The sequence below is a fragment of the Perognathus longimembris genome, chromosome 23 (assembly GCF_023159225.1).
Source record: "Perognathus longimembris pacificus isolate PPM17 chromosome 23, ASM2315922v1, whole genome shotgun sequence".
Classification (NCBI taxonomy): domain Eukaryota; kingdom Metazoa; phylum Chordata; class Mammalia; order Rodentia; family Heteromyidae; genus Perognathus; species Perognathus longimembris.
The window spans coordinates 17,740,683-17,763,025 of NC_063183.1; the positions used below are offsets into that span (position 1 = coordinate 17,740,683).

The following is a 22,343-nucleotide window of genomic DNA, read 5'->3' on the forward strand; positions in this document are numbered from 1 at the left end:
GTACAAATGAGATAAAAAGATTGGATAGAAGAAAAATCAATTTTAGAAAAAAAGTAAACTCACCAAATGATTCAAAGAGGCAAGTTCCTGACCTAGGAAGAAAAACACATGTACGCAAATGAGCTTTAGGAATTTTCCATGGAAGAGTCAGTCTTAAGAAAAACTTTCAGAGCTCATATATCAAAATGATGATCAAGTAAGGAGGTCCTGGGCTGGGGATATAGCCTAGTGGCAAGAGTGCCTGCCTCGGTATACCCGAGGCCCTAGGTTCAATTCCCCAGCACCACATATACAGAAAAACGGCCAGAAGCGGCGCTGTGGCTCACGTGGCAGAGTGCTAGCCTTGAGCGGGAAGAAGCCAGGGACAGTGCTCAGGCCCTGAGTCCAAGGCCCAGGACTGGCCAAAAAAAAAAAAAAAAAAAAGTAAGGAGGTCCTCACAAAAGACTGAATTTGCTCGCATATTACCTATGAAAAAACTGATGTAATCTTTTTTCAGTTTGTCCAGGCCAATTTCCAAAAGCATCTGAAGTGGAGTAGTCCCTGTGAGAGAGACTGTGTCCATGGCTCCGTGGTAAGACTGGTGGATGAGCCTGCTCAGCCAGCTGTTGCTCCCGCTGTGGAGCTAGACACAGAGCAAGTGAGGCCATGAGAGTAAACAGAAATAAATCCCCCAGGAGACACCCAGCTGCATTAGTTACAACTTAAAAATGACACACTTGCATTCTTAGTGCCTGAATGAATAAGTACTCTGAATGAAACTTTTATTGTTTTGTTTTGTTTTGTTTTTAAATACTGGTCCTGGGGCTTGAACTCAGGCCTTGGGTACTGTCTCTGAGCTGTTTGTTTTTTGACAGTCCTGGGGCTTGAACTCAGGGCCTAGGCACTGTCCCTGAGCTTTTGTCCTCAAGCCTAGTGCTCTACCACTTGAACCGTTACTCTACTTCTGGCTTCTTTGGTGCTTAATTGGAGATAAAAGCCTCATGGACTTTTCTGCCTGGGGTAGCTTCCAACCATGACTCTCAGAGCAGCGAGAATTACAGGTGTGAGCCACTGGCACCCTGCTTCCATGAGACTCTTATCTCATCCGGGTATCCCATCCAGGCCCCGGTGGGTCACCCTATAATCCTAGCTACTCAGGAGATTGAGATTTAAGAATCGAGGCTGGAAGATATCCCAGGTAGGAAAAGTCCATGAGACTCTTATCTCCAATTATCCACCTAAAACTGGGAAGGAGAGCTGTGGCTCAAAGTGGTAGAGAACTAGCCTTGAGCAAAAAAAAGCTCAGAGACAGTGCCCAAGTCCTACAGCCAACCAAAAACAAAACAAAAAAAGAAAGAGGATCCCTCCCAGCTTTTATTCGCAGCAGTGATAGGTCAGAAATTTCATTCACAGAACAGTTGATAATGGTAACATTAGTAACTTATATATCCTGAGCACTTAACTATGGGCCAGAGGAGGTAGTTTATGCAAATTCAATTAGTTGATCCCCAAACCATAGTATAAAGAAGTTACAGATGATGACATTAGGGTACAGGGAAGTAAAGGAAACTGCCCAAGTTTACAAAGCTAGAAAACAGCAGGGCTGGAAGAAGCTCAGGCCGTCTGTGCCAGGGGCTGAGTACGCAGCAGGCTATGCCATAGAAACAGTCCTCTCACCCTATACAACCTACCCAGGGCTGTATGTCCCCACGCTGCAGACTCTGGATGATCAGTGTGAAACACTTCACCAGGTCTTGGTATGAAACCACACCTGGAAAAACATAGCAGGCCTAGCATTATTTTCATGTTTCTACAGATCAAACAATACCTACCATTCACCTTAAGGATAGACGGAAATCTATACTGCATGGATGGAAAATGGTAGAAAGATTTTTTAAAAGGCAACAAAATATATACATTTAACGCATTTGTAAGGAAAGATATAAAACTCGAGATTGCCAAAGATCACATTTAATAAAATATTAAGGGATATCTTGTTTGTTTGTTTTTTCCTGGTTGGTCCTGGGGCTTGAACTCTGTCTGGGTGCTGTTTCTAAGCTTTTTCACTCAAGGCTAACATTCTACCACTCTGAGCTCCAGCACCACTTCTGATTTTTTCTGGTGATTCTTGTAGATCAGAGTTTCATGGACTTTCCTGGCACAGCTGGCTTTGAACCGTGATCCTTAGCTCTCAGACCCTTACCTCCTGAGTAGCTAGGATGACAAGTGTGAGCCACCAGCATCCAGCTTCTGACTATAATTTTATTAAGCTATATGTGCTGGTATATATAAACATGGAATAAAACCAATTAAGACTTATGCTCTTTTTTTTTTTTTTTTTGCCAGTCCTGGAGATTGGACTCAGGGTCTGAGCACTGTCCCTGGCTTCTTTTTTTTTTTTTTTTTTTTTTTTGCCATTCCTGGGGCTTAAACTCAGAGCCTGAGCACTGTCCCTGGCTTCTTTTTGCTCAAGTCTAGCACTCTGCCACTTGAGCCTTTTCCTATATATGTGGTGCTGGGGAATCGAACCCAGGGCTTCATGTATACGAGGCAAGCACTCTTGCCACTAGGCCATATTCCCAGCCCAAAACTTATGCTCTTAAAGGCAAGAGAACACTATAGACTTACAAATTGCTTGTACAGCTCTTGAGTAGAATATGCCAGCCCACTACAACAATGAATAGAACAGGATCCACTACCCCCACGTAAGACTACAAGAACAAAATACTTCCTAGACTGAAGCAGAGAAAATGCCTAATATCCATGGTACCTACTGCTGCTCATTTTGCACCAAAGTTGTTCAGCAAAATCCAGATCACCCCGCACTGTGATAAGCACAGACCGATCAACAGCAGCTATGTCGTGCTTCACTGTCTGCAAAAGAAGCAAATTCAGAGAATCTTCAGCCTACTTGTTTTTAAGGTGAAGGGGCTCTAGTTGTTAACACTTTAAATTCTGCTTCGAGAAAATTGTGGATTCAGGAACACAGACAAAGAATTGTTTCTATAGCTTTTCATTCATCAGTAAGATACACGTGAACACACTGTGAAAAACCATACTCTTTGTTTTGATGTTTTTTTGCCAGTCCTGGGCCTTGGACTCAGGGCCTGAGCACTGTCCCTGGCTTCTTTTTGCTCAAGGCTAGCACTCTGCCACTTGAGCCACAGCGCCACTTCTGGCCGTTTTCTATATATGTAGTGCTGGGGAATTGAACCCAGGGCTTCATGTATAAGAGGCAAGCACTCTTGCCACTAGGCCATATTCCCAGCCCTGAAAAACCATACTCTTAAAAACAAACAAACCAACAAACCGGTAGCCAGGTGCTGGTGGGTCATGCTTATAATCCCAGCTCCTTAGGAGGCTCAGATCTGAAGATCGAGGTTTGAAGCCAGCCTTAGCAGAAGTCTGTGAGGACTTTTTTTTTTTTTTTGCCAGTCTTGGGACTTGAACTCAGGGCCTGAGCACTGTCCTTGGCTTCTTCTTGCTCAAGGCTAGCACTCTACCACTTGAGCCACAGCACCAACTTCTGGCTTTTACTATATATGTGGTGCTGAGGAATCGAACCCAGGGCTTCATGTATACAAGAGAAGCACTCTGCGCTAGGCCATAGTCCCAGCCTCCCTTTTGGCATATTAACACACCTTTTTCTCTTCTCTGCAACGCAGCAATTACTAACACACAGGAGTGATCAGACCCATCTGAGAGAATACAACACGGGAGGTCACTGTGTGCCCAGCCTGCAAGAGCCATTCCAGTAACACATCACATCGCTTACCTCTGTGTCCTTTTTTGCAGAATCACCAAATCCATCCAGTTTATTTAAGTCTAGAAAGTACCAAAAGCTTATTAGCTTGACTTCAGATTTCCACTTTCCAAATTATTTCCATCCCAATCCTATTTGCAAGTAGTAAAGAGTGGGAGTGTGATTGGGGGGTTTCAGTGAATCAGCAAATTCTGCAGTGGAAGCAATGGCAGACCCCAGCCGGCAGGGTATGGGGATGGAAACAGCAGGAAAACTGACCCAGTGTCGGCTTCCCCCTACAGCCACCCAACACTCTCACACAGAGTTGTGTTATATACATTTCAAACTGAATCTTACTGATTTTTAGAATTACTTAGATCCAGCTGGGTGCTGGGGGCTCATGTCTATAATCCTAGCTACTCAGGAGGCTGAGATCTGAGCACCATGGTTCAAAGCCAGCCCTGGCAGGAAAGTTCATGAGATTCTTATCTCCAATGAGCCACCAGAAAATGGGAAGTGGAGCTGTGGCTGAAAGTGGTAGAGTGCTAGCCTTGAGGGAAAAAAAAGCCAGGAACAGTGTCCAGGCCCTGAGTTCAAGCCTCAGGAAAAAATAAAATTACTTAGATCCCTACCAGTTATTACTTTAGCACAAAGCTGTCACTCCAACTGTCAGAACACAACCTTTTTATGGCCTGTCTTGGGGATTGAACTCTGAGCCTGGGCACTGTCCCTGAGCTTCTTTTTGCTCAAGGCTAAAGCTCTACTGCTTGAGCCACACTACCAGGTCTATTGGAAATAAGAGTCTCACAGACTTTCCTGCTGTGGCTGGCTTTGAACTATATGATCTTTAGAACTTAGCCTCTTACAGGCATGAGCCACCAGCACCTGGCTCAGACCACACCGTTAATATAATCCCACCTAAAAAGTATACCAAGCTTAAAGTGACAACTTATATTTAATTACAGCAAGTATAAATTGCCAATTAAGAAAAATATGTCGGTGCCAGTGGCTAATTCTAGCTACTCAGGAGGCTGAGATCTGAGGATTGCAGTTCAAAGCCAGGCTTGGCAGAATAGTCCATGAGACTCTTATCTCCGAGTAATCACAGAGAAAGCCCAAGTGGCACTGTGGCTCAAGGAGTAGAGTGCTAGAAAGATCTTAGGGACAGTATCTAGGTCCAAAGTTCAAGCCCCAGAATCAGGGGGGGAAAAAAAGAAAGAGAAAAACCAACACCAGCTAAGAGTGAGCTGGGAAAGCAATCACCATCCAGAAGTTCCTGCACAAGTTCAACAGCAGACTTGGTTTCCAGAGGCTCAAGCCATTCCGTCACACCGTTTCTCACACCTTCTGCCAGAACCTATGAGGGATCGAAAAGAATGAGACGCTTATTAGCAGACAACATAGCTTAGTCAATAAGGATACATTCAAAATAATCTTAATTGAACTGACTCTGTGTGTGTGTGTGTGTGTGTGTGTGTGTGTATGTGTGTGCACGCGTGCGTAGGCTTGAACTCAGGACCTGAGTGCTGTTCCTGAGCTCTTTTGCTCAAGGCTAGTGCTCTATCACTTTGAGCCACAGCACCACTTCCGGTTTCCTGGTGGTTCATTGGAGATAAAAGATTTCCCTGCCTGGGCTGGCTTTGAACCTCCATCCTCAGATCTCAGTCTCCCGAGAAGCTAGGATTATAGGCATGAGCCACCAGAACCTGGCTGACATTTCTTTTTCTTTTTCTTTTTTTTGCCAGTCCTGGGGCTTGAACTCAGAGCCTGTGCACTGTCCTTGAGCTTCCTTTTTGCTCAAGGCTAGCACTCTGCCACTGGAGCCACAGCACCACTTCCTGCTTTTCCTGTTTATGTGGTACCAAAGAATTGAACCCAGGGCTTCACACATGCTAGGCAAGCACTCTACCACTAGGCCACATTCCCACTGGCTGACATTTCTTGAGTGACTGTCACACACAGGCATCGCTGAAGTGCTTTATATGTAGGATGCTAGTAAATTCCAACAAAACACTGAGGCAGATATTACTGTTACCCTCATTTTACTGCAGCTGAGAGGTTGAGCAACTTGCTCAGGCCTCACAGTAAGTAATGGATGGCACCAAGATACATATCCAATAATCTGAGTACATGAGAACTACAAGGGTCAACATTAACACTAATGGTACTGGGCTTGACCGAAAAGATGCCAAAATAACCAGAATAAGACCAATGTGGAACTAAATGAAAATTCATATAAAAATAGCATAAACATGTATGTACTTAGTATGACATCTAAGCAAAATTGAGAAAAGGTTGTGAAGTTGGGTGCAGTGGCTCAAGCTTATAATCTTAGTTACTCAGGAGGCTCGGATCAGAAGGAACATTCTTAGAGGGCAGCCCGGACAATGTCAGTCAATAAAGAAAGCTGATGGTCATACGCTAGCATCCCAGAACAGGAAGATCATGGTTCAGAGTGACCCACACATAAATGCAAGACCCTGTCCTAAAAATAACAAAAAGAAAAAGGACTATGGTCGTAGAGTGCCTGCCTTACAAGAAGCTCCCAGTTCCAATCCCAGTACTGCAAAATACCAGAAAAACAACCAGCAGAGGCAGGCTGAAATAGGGCAGGAGAACAATGTGAGGCATAGACTGCAGAGAAAGGAAGGAGCATGGAGTAAGGTAAGAAGGTGCGATGATTTCAGCCACAGGGGAGAAGCAGTTTACAGAATTCTCAAAACATCTTAAGACCATAAAAAGATGTTTAGCTTCTGCCCAGCACTGGTGAGTCATGCCTATAATTCTAGGTACTCCAGTGGTTGAGATAAGAGGTTGGCAGTTCAAAGCCAGCCCAGGCAGGCAAATCTGAGACTTTTATCTCCAATTAACTAGCAAAAAGCCAGAAGAGGAGCTATGGCTCAAGTGGCAGAGTGCCAGCATTGAGCAAAAAAAAGCCATGTGGAGAGCAGGAAGTCCCCATACCACTGGAGGAAAAAAGAAGAGCCTGGGTAACATAGTGAAACCCCCACCTGGGTTCATTCCACAGCACCACAAAAAGGAAGTTAAACATAGTTACTATATGACCCAGAAACTCCATTCAAGAGATGTGAAAACATCATTCACATATATGAAACATGTTCACTACAGCATGGCAATAGCCCCAAACTGGAGACAACAATGTCCACCAGTTGATGTATGGGTAAACAAAATGTGGTATATAGCCATACTACAGAATGCTAATGGGCAATAAAAAGTTATACAGCACTAACTACCTAAACCTAATTATAGTGATGGTTGTACAACTTGGGTGAATATTTAAAAAACTGACTGCACATCACACTAAAAATGAGTAAATTTTATGGGATAACTTTGTATCTCAACAGAGCTGCCAAAAGAAGAAAGAGAAGTCAGCAGGGCAGGGACTGCACCTACCTGCCAGGCTTGGAATTTCTACTGTGGTAAAAGGATATGAAAAATGTATCCTTCTTGAGTTATGTTACAGCTAAATGACAGAAACATAAAGCTTCTGGGAAAACATGTACATTAATCTTCCATCAAAATCCCAGCTGTCAATAACAGACTACATATGCATTTGAAATAAACGGGCAGCTGAGCCAGCTGGGAAGAGGGGATCCATTTTAGAAGTAAAAATCACACACTCCAGTTTAAGAGGGGAAAGAGGGCTGGGGATATGGCCTAGTGGCAAGAGTGCTTGCCTCGTATACGTGAGGCCCTGGGTTCAATTCCCCAGCACCACATATACAGAAAATGGCCAGAAGTGGCGCTGTGGCTCAAGTGGCAGAGTGCTAGCCTTGAGCAAAAAGAAGCCAGGGACAGTGCTCAGGCCCTGAGTCCAAGGCCTAGGACTGGCAAAAAAAAAAGAGGGGAAAGATTTCTCCCTTTAATTGGAAGGACAATGGTCACATGAGTGAAATGGAACTGCCCCAGTTCTCAAGAGTATTTTATGAACACATTACATTGGAAACAAATTTTGAATGAAGCAAAAGTTATATTAGCAATCATTTTCATGAAAATGAAAGGTAGGAATTCCCAAAGGGTACTCACAAGGAGAAATTTTAGTTCTCTGTGAAGATGGTTCAAACAACCTCTGAGTTCTCCCGATTCCACTTTGATATTCTGGAAAAGTACCCGAAGCCTTGTCAGTTTTCACTCCTAATTGCACCTTCTCTGCATTTCAAACAATTCACATTAAAATATGTATTTCACAAAGCACCAATGAATTAAAGTGATAGCAACACTTGATTTAGAAACCTTAGCCTTCAATCCAGCAGATGCAGCCACTCTGATGCAGTTCTGAATCCCAGCCACCCACCCTCCGTCCACATAGGGAACATGGAACGATGCTCCCTCACAAGCTCTCCTGCCCCTCCCCAGGGAATTCCCTAGAGGACAAGGGAGGAGAAGTTTGCATAAGCACACCTCAAAATTCAATGATAACCTAAGCATTATCACACATCAAAAATAACACCCAATGACTCTGCTTATTACAGTACTTCTAACTAAACCAACAGCACAGGACTGTAGCCAGAAAGCAAAGGAACATACTCTGCTGTTCAGCTTTGGGGGGAAAAAAGGCAAATGTCAATGTATGTAAACACCTAATAAAGGAAAAGAAAAGCATAAAGGATGTAATTGTGGGGCAGGAACCAGTGTTAACACCAAGCAGGATTCTCAGGTACTCTTTTAAATGCCATAACAGAGGTCAGAGGTGATTAGCATACTAATTTTATTATTAGATTCCTAAAGAGATTCAAACACATAGTATGTTGAATATCTGATTATTTTCCTTTTACTACAGACCAGACATTGTAAAACAGTACTTTTAAAGCCTGGTGCTTGCCTAGCAAGCATGAGGTGCTCAAGAACCAGTACCGCAAAAATACAGCAAGCCTGTGTCAAATGTCACCAGGGAAATGCATAACAAGTCATTCTGATGATTCACTTGAATTTCTACTCAGTAATTAACCACGAGTGGACTGGGAATATGGCCTAGTGGTAGAGTGCCTGCCTTGTATACATGAAGCCCTGGGTTCAATTCCCCAGCACCACATATATAGAAAAGGCCAGAAGTGGCACTGTGGCTCAAGTGGCAGAGTGCTAGCCTTGAGCAAAAAGAAGCCAGGGACAGTGCTCAGGCCCTGAGTTCAAGCTCCAGGACTGGCCAGAAGAAAAAAAAAATAAAAAAAGAGTTAACCACTAGAAGTCTGGCTCACACGTATAATCCTAACTACTCAGGAGGCTGAGCTCTCAGGATTACAGTGCAAAGTCAGCCAGGCAGGAAAGTCCAGCAGACTCTGATCTCCAGTTAACCAGCAAAAAGCCAGAAGAGATGTGATTCGAGTGGTAGAATACCAACCTTGAGCAAAAAATCTCAGGGACACTGCCCAGGCTCTGAGTTCAAACCCCGGTACTGGCACAAAGAAAAAAAAAGCAAAATAATTAACTGCTAGAAAATTTGTAAATTCCATACTTCTGGATAATGGGCAGTTGTCACTCGCTCCCTTGGCACAGCTCCACCAGCTCTCTGCTGAGTCCCAGAGGCCAGGACAGCCTTTCTAGCTGGGGCTGGTGCATGCAGCACCAGCAACAGGCAAGCAAACCACCACGCAGGGATCTTAGGGACCCAAGGAGAAAACAAACTCCACTCCTACCAGGGTTGCAGTTGAAGAGAGTGGAGGGACTTGAAGAATTTCATCCACAGGACTCCAGGAAATATCCAAAGTGATCATAGTTTGCGATGGGATGATGGTATCACCCAAGACAGAGGACTTAAAGAGCTCATACTGTGCAAAGCCCCCAGCTGTTACCTGAAAAGAATATCCCCAGGAGACCATTAGCTATGTATGCATATGGTAAGTGCCCATTGTAAAAAATCACTGCAGTTGTCCCCAGATTAAAACCAAACAAAACACCATACTCCAAGGTTGCATTTCAAATGGGAAAATAAATACTTTTTTTTTTTTTGATCAGTCCTAGAGCTTGGACTCAGGGCCTGAGCACGGTCCCTGAGCTTCTTTTGCTCAATGCTAGCACTCTACCACTTGAGCCACAGCACCACTTCCTGCTTTTTCTGTTTATGTGGTACTGAGGAATCAATCCCAGGGCTTCATGCTTGCTAGGCAAGCACTCTACCACTAGGCCACATTCCCAGCCCCAAGACAATTCTTTTAAATCATGAACATTACCCAAAAGACAAGGAGCCTAAATACATAGTTGCCCTCTGTACCAATGGGCCCAACATGCATGGAGTCAATCAACCATAGATTGGAGATGGCTTATACTTCTAATCAGCTACTCAGAAGCAGAAACTAGCAGTATGTGGTTTGAGGTTAGTAAGAACCCATTCAATCAATAAACTGCACTGTGGCATATGCTTGTGGTCTCAGGTACTAGGGAGGCCTTAGAAAGATTGCAGCTTGAAGCCTGCTCAAGGTAAAAACAAGACCGGGGACAAGTTCAAGCCCCAGGACTGGCCAAATACATACATACATAAATAAATAAAATAAAAATAAAGAAAAACTTACAGTAGATAAGTGATGTCTTTTCTTGTGTGAATGTTTTAGACTTTCCAGAGTTACAGAGTAAACTTTATCAGCTATAGGACATAAAAGAAAGAAAAAAATACATAAAGGTATGATTCAAAACTATACTATAAGAGTCTGGCGTGGTGGTACATACTTGTAAGCCCAACACTCTGGAGGCTGGATTGGGAGAACAAGGCCAGCCTGAGCTTCATAGTTAGACTGTTATCTCAAACAAACAGCAACAAAATACATGCATATATAATTAGATACATATGCCTATATAATTAGATAGTTGAGTGTAGTAGTGTTGTACACCTGTAAGTCACAATTACTTTGGGGACTGAGGCAAGAGGCCCACTTTAGGCCAGAAGTTAGAGATCAGTCTAGGCAACATAGTAAAACCTTACCTTAAAAAAAAAAAGAAAGAAAAAAGTTAAAAAATACAATTAGCTATGTGCCAATGGTTTATGCTTGTAATCCTAGCTACTCTCAAGACTGAGATCTGAATATCATGATTCAAAGCCAGCCCTGGCAGGAAAGTCCATGAGACTCTTATCTCCAGTTAACCATCAGAAACCAGAAGTGGTACTGTGGCTCCAAGTGGTAGAGCACTAGCCTTGAACACAAGAGATCAGGGACAGTACCCAGGGCCTAAGTTCAAGACTCAGGACTGGCAAAATAAACAAACAAACCATAATCACACAAACACACACAAAGCAAAAGAAAGACAAGTGAGCACTCACCTTTACAACTGACCACATATAAGACAATTCCTGTAATGCTGTCATTTGCAGTGGTAAGCTCAGCTCCTAGCCAACAGGTCCCTTCGGGATCTGAACTGTCACATCTTATCCAAAGAGGTGGAAGGGCAGTAACTGGCTGACTCATATTCAAATGGGTCATGTTAGGGTTGTGAGCCATGGTATACAGACCAATTAACTGCCTTGAAAACAAGAGTAAGAAGAACAATTAAAGGCAGTTTGCTGACCAAGTCAGTATTTTCTTTCAGCACTGAGGGTGTGGCTCAGTGTCACAGAGTTTATTTAGCATGTGTAATTCCCTGGCTTCCATCCCCAGCACCAGTAGAATATATCAATGTTCCTTTAAAAGAGATACCATAAAGGGTCTAGTCTCATAGGAACAACAATCTGGAAATGAAGTGGCAAGATATATAAATACAGAGAGTCAGATCAGCACACCCCAGACTGACACACACACACACACACACACCCCAGAAAGTGGCAGTGTGACTAGACAGGAGCAATTACTGGCAGGGAGCCTCAACATAGGGAGTACTGGTGATCAGTGAGAATGGAAGCAGAGTATTTAGCTTATTGTAAAGAAATAAGTAGGAGCCAATAAGCACACTAAAAGAAGCTCCAAGCCAGTCCCTACTGGGATAGCTAAGGAAACTTGTAGGCTCTGAATTAGAAAATCGTAATTTAGGGCTGGGAATGTGGCTTAGTGGTAGCACTCAATTCCTCAATACCACATAAACAGAAAAAGCTGGAAGTGGTGATGTGGCGCAAGTGCTAGGGTGCTAGCTAGCCTTGAACAAAGGCAGCTCAGGGCAGTGCCCCAGGCCCTGAGTTCAAGCCCCAGGACTGGCAAATAAAATAGTATTTTTAATAAGTACCTCCAAAATACCTCCTATACTTCATTGAAAAAAAAAAAAAAAGGAAGAACAGTAAGCCCAGAAATCAGGTCTGAAAGACAAAGAGAACTAGACAGCAAAGAAATGATAAATATAGGGGCTGGGAATGTGGCTTAGTGGTAGACTGCTCATCTAGCATGCATGAAGACCTGAGTTCAATCCCTCAGCACCACATATACAGAAAAAGCCAGAAGTAGGTGCTATGGCTCAAGTGGCAGAGTGCTAGCCTTGAGAAAAAAGAAGTCAGGGACAGTGCTCAGGCCCTGAGTCCAAGCCCTAGGACTGGCAGAAGAAAAAAAAAAGATAAATATAATATGTATAATGTTTAAGTTGTGGGAAAGGAAGCAGGCCACATTATGTCTTAAATTCAAAGAGCCATGAAAGAAAAGATTGATAAAGTTATCAACATAGAACAACTATAAACATCTAGACTAAAACCAAGAAAATTCGCAGAAGGACATGGCTGTGGATGGTGTTACAGTGCTGGTCACTCCTGACTCCAATACTTGTCTCCATTTCCAGTGCCTCCTCTGGTAGAGGATCTCAGGTGCCAGTTGAAGGCTGATAGGTGTCAGTCCTAAGGAATGTGGGGAAGCAGGAGCAGATTTCCGGTTGGTAGCAGTGAGGAAGAAAGACTGCAGAAGAACTGGATTAGATAGGGGGAGAACAGTGAGGTGAAAGCAGCCACTCAGTAGTCTTCCGGCTCATATTCAAGATAGCCATGGGGCATGCAAGTATAGACATCCTCAAACAGCTGGGCAGACATAGGGAGCAAAGGGGCAATGAAAGCTAGATGCATAGTTGTTTCTTTTTCGTTCTTCTCTTTTCCCCCCCTGCAGTAGTAGGGATTATACTCAGGACTTGACAAGCTCTCTACTACTTACACCACACTCCTAACGCTTTTGCTTTAGTCACTATACAGATAGAATCTTACGTGTCTACTGGAGGGGCCGAGGGCCAAAATCCTCATACATTTGCCTTGAGAGTAGCTGAGATTACAGGTGTGTTCCACCACACTCAGCCTTGCAACATGTTCTCATAGTTTACGCCTCAAATAAACCAGAACCCCACTCTTACCTCCAAATAAGAAAAAACCAAACTTACCTTGCTCTGCCAACTGGTAAAGCAAGGGGCCCCGCATTCTCACCAGTAGAAAAATCAGAAATAACTGTTTCTTCAGATTGTGGTTCTTCAATATTGCTTGTTTCTTCCTTTTCTAAAGGCTTCAAAAATGTTTTTATTTACTTAACCAGATAAGAGTACATAAAATAGTATATAGGTACACATATATACATACACACATACATACAAGTAATTATTTTTGCTTTAGTTGTTTTTCAGATAGGATCTTGCATGTTTTGCCTGGGGCCTACTTATGCCTCCTGTGTAGCTGGGGTTAAGAATATGAACTATCACACCTAGTTTGTTGGTTCAAATGGGGTCTTGCTAACTTTTTGTCCCAGCTGACCTCAAACTACAATCCTTCTGATCTCTATTGGAATTACAGGCATGAGCCACCACACCCAGCTCATATACATCACTTTACTACACAAGGGAATAACTACAAAGGGAGCATAATATACTCAGGTTTACAACCCTAAGCACAGATGATTGTGTTATGACAAGAATCAAAACCACAGGCTAGTCGGTACGAATAAATAAGTCTTGCCATCAGAGGCATTTCCACTTTCCCACAAAGAGGTTGAAGTTAGTTGCTACTTACAAATGAAGCATTTTTTTTAATTGAATTTATTAATTTTTTGACAAGGTGTTGTGCAAAAAGGGTACAGTTACATAGTAGGGCAGTGTGTACATTTCTTGTGATATCTTACACCCTGTTTTTCTATCCCTTCTCTAGGTCAGGTAGACATATATACAATATACAATGTGTCAAGAATATATACAGGGCTGGGGATATGGCCTAGTGGCAAGAGTGCTTGCCTTGTATACATGAGGCCCTGGGTTCGGTTCCCCAGCACCACATATACAGAAAACGGCCAGAAGTGGCGCTGTGGCTCAAGTGGCAGAGTGCTAGCCTTGAGCAAAAAGAAGCCAGGGACAGTGCTCAGGCCCTGAGTTCAAGGCCCAGGACTGGCCCAAAAAAAAAAAAAAAAAAGAATATATACAGTAGCCACGTGGCCACACCCAAGAAAGTTCGCCTAGGGCTTTAAATGTAATGTCAATATTAGATAGACCATATGTCGACAGTAGTCTTATATGAACGTACATACATAGCTTTTGAGCTATTGTATTCCCCTGAAAGGTCAATTTTTGACCTTTATATGTTGAGTAATTGTTTGGTTTTAGTTACATACTGTTGGGTCGCTGCCCCAATCCTGTGGGGAATACTATTTGACAAGCAGTTTTTGGTTTCACAGACCTGGTCTCTACTGTCTCTCCGTCTCCCTTTGTTAACAGTCATATATCAGGGAGATCATGCCCCTTTGTTTTCTGTGTTCTAGGCTTGTCTTGCTCAACATTATTTGTTCAAGTTCTGACCATTTCCCTGCGAATAACAATATTTCACCATTCCTAATCGCTATGTAGTATTCCATTGTGTATAGGTACCATATTTTTTGGATCCATTCGTCTGTGGAGGGGCATCTGAGTTGTTTCCATATTTTGGCTATTGTGAATTGTGCCGCGATAAACATGGAAGTACAAATGTCTTTTTGATATCTTGGGGTTTGCTGTTTAGGATAGATGCCTAGGAGTGGTATGGCTGGGTCATAGGGTAGGTCTATATTAAGCTTTTTGAGAAACCTCCATACTGTTCTCCAAAGTGGTTGTACTAATTTGCACTCCCACCAACAATGGAGAAGGGTTCCTCTTTCCCCACAGCCCCTCCAGCATTTGTTGTTTCCTGAGTTCAGAGTATAGGCCATTCTAACTGGGGTGAGGTGGTATCTCAGGGTTGTTTTTATTTGCATTTCCTTTACTATCAGGGATGTTGAGCATTTCCTCATGTGTTTCTTTGCCATTTTTATATCTTCTCTTGTGAAGTCTCTCTTTAGCTCCTTTGCCCATTTCCTAATAGGTTTATTGGGCTTGGAGGGGCTTAGTTTTTTGAGTTCTCTGTAGATGACCGATATCAGGCCTTTGTCTGTTGCTGTGCTGGTAAATATCCTTTCCCATATGGTTGGCTGTCTTTCTATTTTGGTGGCTATGACCTTAGCTGTGCAGAAACTTTTTAATTTGTAGTAGTCCCATTTGTTTCCCCTATTTGTTGTGCCCCTGGGACTCTATTCAGGAAGTTCCTTCCTGTGCCTATAAGTTCTAGCGTCTTTCCTACTCTGACCTTCAGTAGTTTCAAGGATTCAGGTCTGATATTGAGGTCCTTGATCCATTTTGAGTTGATCTTGGTGCATGGTGATAGGCTTGGGTCTACTTTGAGTTTTCTGCATATGGCTGCCCAGTTCTCCCAGCACCAGTAGTTGAAGAGGCTATGTTTATTCCATTGTATGTCTTTAGCTCACAAAGAAGCATTTGATACCATTAGAAATGCAAACTACACAGGATGGGAATGTGGCTTAGTGGTAGAGTGCTTGCCTAGCATGCATGAAGCCTTGGGTTTGATTCCTCAGCACCACATAAACAGAAAAAGCTGGAGTGGCACTGTGACTCAAGTGGTAGAGTAGTATCCTTGAGCTAAAAATAAAAAAGCTCAAGCCGGAGCTGGTGGCTCATGCCTGTAATCGTGGCCCCGTGTGAGGCTGAGATCTGAGGATCATGGTTCAAAGCTAACCCAGGCAACAAAGACTGTGAGACTCTTAACTCCAATTAAGTACCAGAAAAACAGAAGTGGCACTGTGGCTCAAAGAGGTAGAATGCTAGACTTGAGCTGAAGGGCTCAGGTACAGCACCTAGTACCAAAGTTCAAGCCCCCAAAACAAAACAAAACAAAAACTCAGGGACAATGCCCAAAACCTGAGTTCAAACCCCATCATCGACAAAAACAAACAAAAAAACCAACTCAGGGACAATGCCCAGATCCTGAGTTCAAGCCCCAGGACTGGCAAGAAAGAGAGAGAGAGAGAGAGAGAGAGAGAGAGAGAGAGAGAGAAATCCAAACTAAAAAATGATGAGCTAAAGGTAAAAATACCAAGGGAAACCCATGGAGACTCCCAGCTTTTGATGGATTTTTTCATTCCTCTTTGGAAGAGTTGTTTCTGGGACACACACTTTAACACCTTAGGATCATGGGGGGTGGGGAGCGTGCCCCTCCCCCCTCCTTTTTGAGACAAGATCTCACTGTGAAGCACATGCTGGCTTTGAACTTGAGATCCTCTTGCTCAGCTTCCGCCCTCCCCCAAGTGTTGGAATTATATGCCTAGCCATGGCTCTCACTTCTGACATCCAGTCCTCTTAGTACTACTGTCCCTCATTGGTGTTACAGGGTTCTCATTATCTATGCCCATACAAAATAGCAACAGTAATTGTTACTGTTAATTGTAACAATAATAAAAACTGCAAATGGTCACTTATTTTTGAGGATCACTATGTATTAGGCATTGTGCTAAGTTACTTTTAATCTTCATAAAATCTTATTGCTGAAACAATTATTACCCATTTTAAAAAGAGAAACTTAGGGTCACCAAAGGTCAAATAACTGGCTTAGAATCACAAAGATGGCCACTAAGTGGCAAAGACCACATTTAAGCACTGAATGTACTCACATAAAAACCTATATACAAGAATATATGGGAGGGCTGGGGATATGGCCTAGTGGCAAGAGTGCTGGCCTCCTATACATAAGGCCCTGGGTTCAATTCCCCAGCACCACATATACAGAAAACGGCCAGAAGTGGCGCTGTGGCTCAAGTGGCAGAGTGCTAGCCTTGAGTAAAAAAGAAGCCAGGGACAGTGCTCAGGCCCTGAGTCCAAGCCCCAGGACTGGCCAAAAAAAAAGAATATATGGGAGCTGGGAATGTGGCTTAGTGGTAGACTTGCCTAGCATGCATGAAACCCTGGGTTCAATTTCTCTGCACCACATAAACAGAAAAAGGCAGAAGTGGTGCTGTCGCTCAAGTGGTAGAGTGCTAGCCTTGAGCAAAAAGAAATCAGGAACAGTGCTCAGGCCCTGAGTTCAAGCTGCAGGACTGGCAAACAAACAAACAAACAGATGTATGGTAGCTCAATTCACAAGTGCCAAACATTTCTTTTGAGAAGTCAGTCTTAAAAGGTTGTATGTTAAACTGGGCGCTGATGGCTCAGGCCTGTAATCCTAGCTACTAACAAGGCTGAGATCTGAGGTTTGTAGTTCAAAGCCAGCCCAGTCTGTGAGACTTATCTCCAATCAACCAACAGAAAATCGGAAGTGGTGCTGTGGCTCAAAATGGCAGAACACTAGCCCAAGCTCAGGGACAGTGCCCAGACTCTTAAGTTCAAGCCCCATGACTGAAAAAAACAAAACAAAACAAAACAAACAACAACAACAACAAAAAACTTCAGAGAACTGAGCAACAACAACAAAGTCAATTTAGTAATAATTCTACTTGGTTCATTTAAAAAATGAATCTACTGGGGCTGGGAATATGGCCTAGTGGCAAGAGTGCTTGACTTGTATACATGAGGCCCTGGGTTCGATTCCTCAGCACCATATATACAGAAAATGGCCAGAAGTGGCGCTGTGGCTCAAGTGGCAGAGTGCTAGCCTTGAGCAAAAAAGAAGCCAGGGACAGTGCTCAAGCCCTGAGTTCACGGCCTAGGACTGGCCAAAAAAAAAAAAAAAAAAAGAATCTACTACAAAACTTAAAACTATATGAATGGTTGCACTGTATTTCTACTAGACAATCCATGTGTTCATTACTAAAATTAGTATCTACTTGAATTCTGATTAAAAAAATTTATATTTGAAGGCCATATTGCCCAAATTGTTATACAAATTCAATGCAATACCTATCAAAATCCCAGTCACATTCTTCACTGAAATAGAGAAACCAATCCATAAATTCATATGGAACAGCATAAAACCTAGAATAGCCAAAGCAATTCTAGGCAAAAAAAAATAGTGCAGGAGGTATCACAATACCAGACTTCAAGCTCTACTACAAGGCCATCATAACAAAAACAGCATGGTATTGGTATAAAAACAGATCGGAAGACCAGTGGATTAGAATTGAAGACCCAGAAATAAAACCGCACTCTTATAGCCAACTGATATTTGACAAAGGAGCTAAAGACATACAATGGAATAAACATAGCCTCTTCAACTACTGGTGCTGGGAGAACTGGGCAGCCATATGCAGAAAACTCAAAGTAGACCCAAGCCTATCACCATGCACCAAGATCAACTCAAAATGGATCAAGGACCTCAATATCAGACCTGAATCCTTGAAACTACTGAAGGACAGAGTAGGAAAGACGCTAGAACTTATAGGCACAGGAAGGAACTTCCTGAATAGAGTCCCAGGGGCACAACAAATAGGGGAAACAAATGGGACTACTACAAATTAAAAAGTTTCTGCACAGCTAAGGTCATAGCCACCAAAATAGAAAGACAGCCAACCATATGGGAAAGGATATTTACCAGCACAGCAACAGACAAAGGCCTGATATCGGTCATCTACAGAGAACTCAAAAAACTAAGCCCCTCCAAGCCCAATAAACCTATTAGGAAATGGGCAAAGGAGCTAAAGAGAGACTTCACAAGAGAAGATATAAAAATGGCAAAGAAACACATGAGGAAATGCTCAACATCCCTGATAGTAAAGGAAATGCAAATAAAAACAACCCTGAGATACCACCTCACCCCAGTTAGAATGGCCTATACTCTGAACTCAGGAAACAACAAATGCTGGAGGGGCTGTGGGGAAAGAGGAACCCTTCTCCATTGTTGGTGGGAGTGCAAATTAGTACAACCACTTTGGAGAACAGTATGGAGGTTTCTCAAAAAGCTCAATATAGGGCTGGGGATATAGCCTAGTGGCAAGAGTGCCTGCCTCAGATACACGAGGCCCTAGGTTCGATTCCCCAGCACCACATATACAGAAAACGGCCAGAAGCGGCGCTGTGGCTCAAGTGGCAGAGTGCTAGCCTTGAGCGGGAAGAAGCCAGGGACAGTGCTCAGGCCCTGAGTCCAAGGCCCAGGACTGGCCAAAAAAAAGCTCAATATAGACCTACCCTATGACCCAGCCATACCACTCCTAGGCATCTATCCTAAACAGCAAAACCCAAGATATCAAAAAGACATTTGTACTTCCATGTTTATCGCAGTACAATTCACAATAGCCAAAATATGGAAACAACCCAGATGCCCCTCCACAGACGAATGGATCCAAAAAATATGGTACTTATACACAATGGAATACTACATAGCGATTAGGAATGGTGAAATATTGTTATTCGCAGGGAAATGGTCAGAACTCGAACTAATAATGTTGAGCGAGACAAGCCTAGAACACAGAAAACAAAGGGGCATGATCTCCCTGATATATGACTGTTAACAAAGGGAGACGGAGAGACAGTAGAGACCAAGTCTGTGAACACTGTATATGTGCTTGATACATTGTATATTGCATATGTGTCTACCTGACCTAGACAAGGGATGGAAAACAGGTTGTAAGATATCACAAGAAATGTACACACTGCCCTACTATGTAACTGCACCCTCTTTGCACAACACCTTGTAAAAAAAATTTATGTTCAATTAATAAAAAAAAAGAAAAAAAATTATATTTGAGATTATTCTCAAGGAACCAAATATAGTTATCAAAAATTAAGACTCAATCAAAAATTAAATTTAGCCTGGCACTAGTGGTTCATGTCTGTTATCCTAGCTACTCAGGAGGCTGAGATCTGAGGATCATGGTTTAAAGCCAATCTGGCAGGAAGTCTATGAGACTCATCTCCAATTAACAGTCAAAAAGCTGGAAGTGGAGCTGGCACAAAAACTCAGGGACAGTACCCAGGCCCTGATTTCAAGACCCAGATTCAGTAACAAACAAACAAACAAACAACTACAAAGCCTAAGCACTGCTTACCACTTTTTCCACAATGAATACTAGCTCATTTTCATTTAGAATGTTTTTCAGAGGATTTGGTTGACCTTTGCTGATCAATTGCACTTGGACATCAGCCTGTTAAAAAATAAATGTCAAGCAAGGTTATATGCACTCATAAATACACACATGTATTTGTAGAATAAACGTATAAAGACCAGTTGTATGCAATTGGAAATGGGAATCTGAACAAGACATGGTTTTTTGTTTGGTTGGTTTTTTGGTTGTCATGGGGCCTGAACTCAGGGCCTGAGCTCAGTCCCTGAGCCATAGCTCCACATCTGGTTTTTGAAGCCCAAACTGACTTCAGACTACAATCCCTAGATCTCAGCTTCCTGAGTAGCTAGGATTACAGGGGTGGGCCACCAGCGCCTGGCTATGACAAGACATGTTTTTTTTTGTTTTTTTGTTTTTTTTTGCCAGTCCTGGGCCTTGGACTCAGGGCCTGAGCACTGTCCCTGGCTTCTTCCCGCTCAAGGCTAGCACTCTGCCACTTGAGCCACAGCGCCACTTCTGGCCGTTTTCTGTATATGTGGTGCTGGGGAATCGAACCTAGGGCCTTGTGTATCCGAGGCAGGCACTCTTGCCACTAGGCTATATCCCCAGCCCATAAGACATGTTTTAAATGAGATATATTTATTTACTTCTTTTCTTTTCCTTTTTTTGTACTGGCCCTGGGGCTTGAACTCAAGGCGTGAGTGTTTCCTTGCTCAAGGTTAGAACTACAACTTCACTTTCAGTATTTTGATGGTGAATTGGAAATAAGAATCTCACAGACTTCTCTGCCCAGGCTGGCTTCAAATGGTGATCCTCACACCTCAGCTTCCAGAGTTGCCAGGATTAAAGGGGTGAACCATGACCATCTGGCTTCATTTTCAAAAAGCTTAGCTCAGCTAGGCATCAGTAGGTCAAGTCTCTAATCTTTGCTATTCAGAAGGCTGAAATCTGAAGATCAAGGTTCAAAGACAGCCTGGGAAGTTTAAGAGATACTTATCTCTAATTAAACACTAAAAGATGGAGCTGCGTCTCAAGTCTCAAGTTCTAGAGTGTCAGCCTTGAGCAAAAAACTAAAGGACTTCACCCAGGCAAGCCCTAGTACTGGCAAACACACGCACGCACGCACGTACGGACAGACACGCTCGAGAGCGCTTTTGTTTTTTTGCCGGTCTTGGGGCTTGAACTCAGGGCCTGAGCACTGTTCCTGGCTTCTTTCTGCTCAAGGTTAGCACTCTACCACTTGAGCTACAGCACCACTTCCGGCTTTTTCTGTATATGTGGTGCTGAGAAATCAAACCCAGGGCTTCATGTACATGAGGCGAGCACTTTACTACTAGGCCATCTTCCCAGCCCCACACATGAGCTTTTAAAAATAGTTTTTTTGGAGCGGGGAATGTGGCTTAGTGGTAGAGTGCTTGCCTAGCATGCATGAAGCCCTGGGTTTGATTCCTCAGCACCACATAAACCAGAAAAAGTTGGAAGTAGTGCTGTGGCTGAAGTTGGCACAGTGCTAGCCTTGAGCAAAAAGAAGCCAGGGACAATGCTCAGGGCCTGAGTTTAAGCCCCATGACTGGCAAAAAAAAAAAAAAAAAAAAAAGAAAACAAACTACTACAAAACGTTAACAAATCCCAAATACAATATACTGACTGGAACAAAGCCAAACTCAAAGAACTATATGCATTTTTCATTTGTATGATGTTTTGCAAAGAATGAAAGCAGATCAGCATTTGGCAGGGCCTGAGCAGGGTGAATGCTGACCAAAAGAGGGTATAAGAAAATGCTTACAGAGGAAAGGAATATTCTTTATCTTCATTATGGGCCAGTTATATGGCTAAAGGTAGTGAAAGTGGAAATTCATAGAACTATACCCCAAAAGTGTTAAATTTACTTTGTGTATACTACAATAAACACCACACACAGCATTAGGAATTGTGTTTAAAAACCAAATAGGTTGCTCATACCTCATAGATCAATGGGTCTTTACGGCTTCCTTTCTTTTCCTCATTAAATTCCCTGAAATGAAGAACCACATGTGAGACATAGTTAGCCAGCATTTCATTCTGCATGTCAGAAGTACTATGGCAGCTCTAAGGCATGGGGGATGGGAAGGAAAAGGATTAGGTTAAGAAGAAATGAGAAAACAGACTTCTGACAGCTTACAATTATTACACATATACAATTATTTCATAAAGGTAGCAAGGTATTATGTTAACCCCTACTTTTGTGTCTTTTCAAACACATCACCAATTAAAATGAAAGTGCAATTAAAAAAAAATTTTTTTTCCAGTCCTTGTACTCAGGGCCTAGACACTGTCCCTGAGCTTCTTTTTGCCCTAGGCTAGCACTATTCCACTAGAGCCACAGCACCACTTCTGGCCTTTTCTGTTTATGTGGTACTGAGGAATCAACTCAGGGCTTCATGCATGCTAGGCAAGCACTTTG

The 22,343-nt window shown here is 42.9% G+C and overlaps 1 protein-coding gene across 1 annotated transcript in view; it reads right to left on the reverse strand.

Annotated features, from left to right (window-relative positions):
* Zwilch (zwilch kinetochore protein) overlaps nt 1-22,343 on the reverse strand; it is a 34,115-nt gene that overhangs the window by 7,721 nt on the left and 4,051 nt on the right. Inside the window, exons 2-14 of the mRNA XM_048332777.1 lie at nt 21,863-21,914; nt 19,886-19,981; nt 13,008-13,126; nt 10,993-11,192; nt 10,250-10,320; nt 9,377-9,532; nt 7,770-7,841; nt 4,986-5,079; nt 3,756-3,805; nt 2,755-2,854; nt 1,672-1,751; nt 467-623; nt 64-92 (exon numbers count right to left, since the gene is read on the reverse strand). Of these exons, the coding sequence (XP_048188734.1) occupies nt 64-92; nt 467-623; nt 1,672-1,751; nt 2,755-2,854; nt 3,756-3,805; nt 4,986-5,079; nt 7,770-7,841; nt 9,377-9,532; nt 10,250-10,320; nt 10,993-11,192; nt 13,008-13,126; nt 19,886-19,981; nt 21,863-21,914 (1,276 nt within the window). The remainder of the gene's footprint in view (nt 1-63; nt 93-466; nt 624-1,671; nt 1,752-2,754; nt 2,855-3,755; nt 3,806-4,985; nt 5,080-7,769; nt 7,842-9,376; nt 9,533-10,249; nt 10,321-10,992; nt 11,193-13,007; nt 13,127-19,885; nt 19,982-21,862; nt 21,915-22,343) is intronic.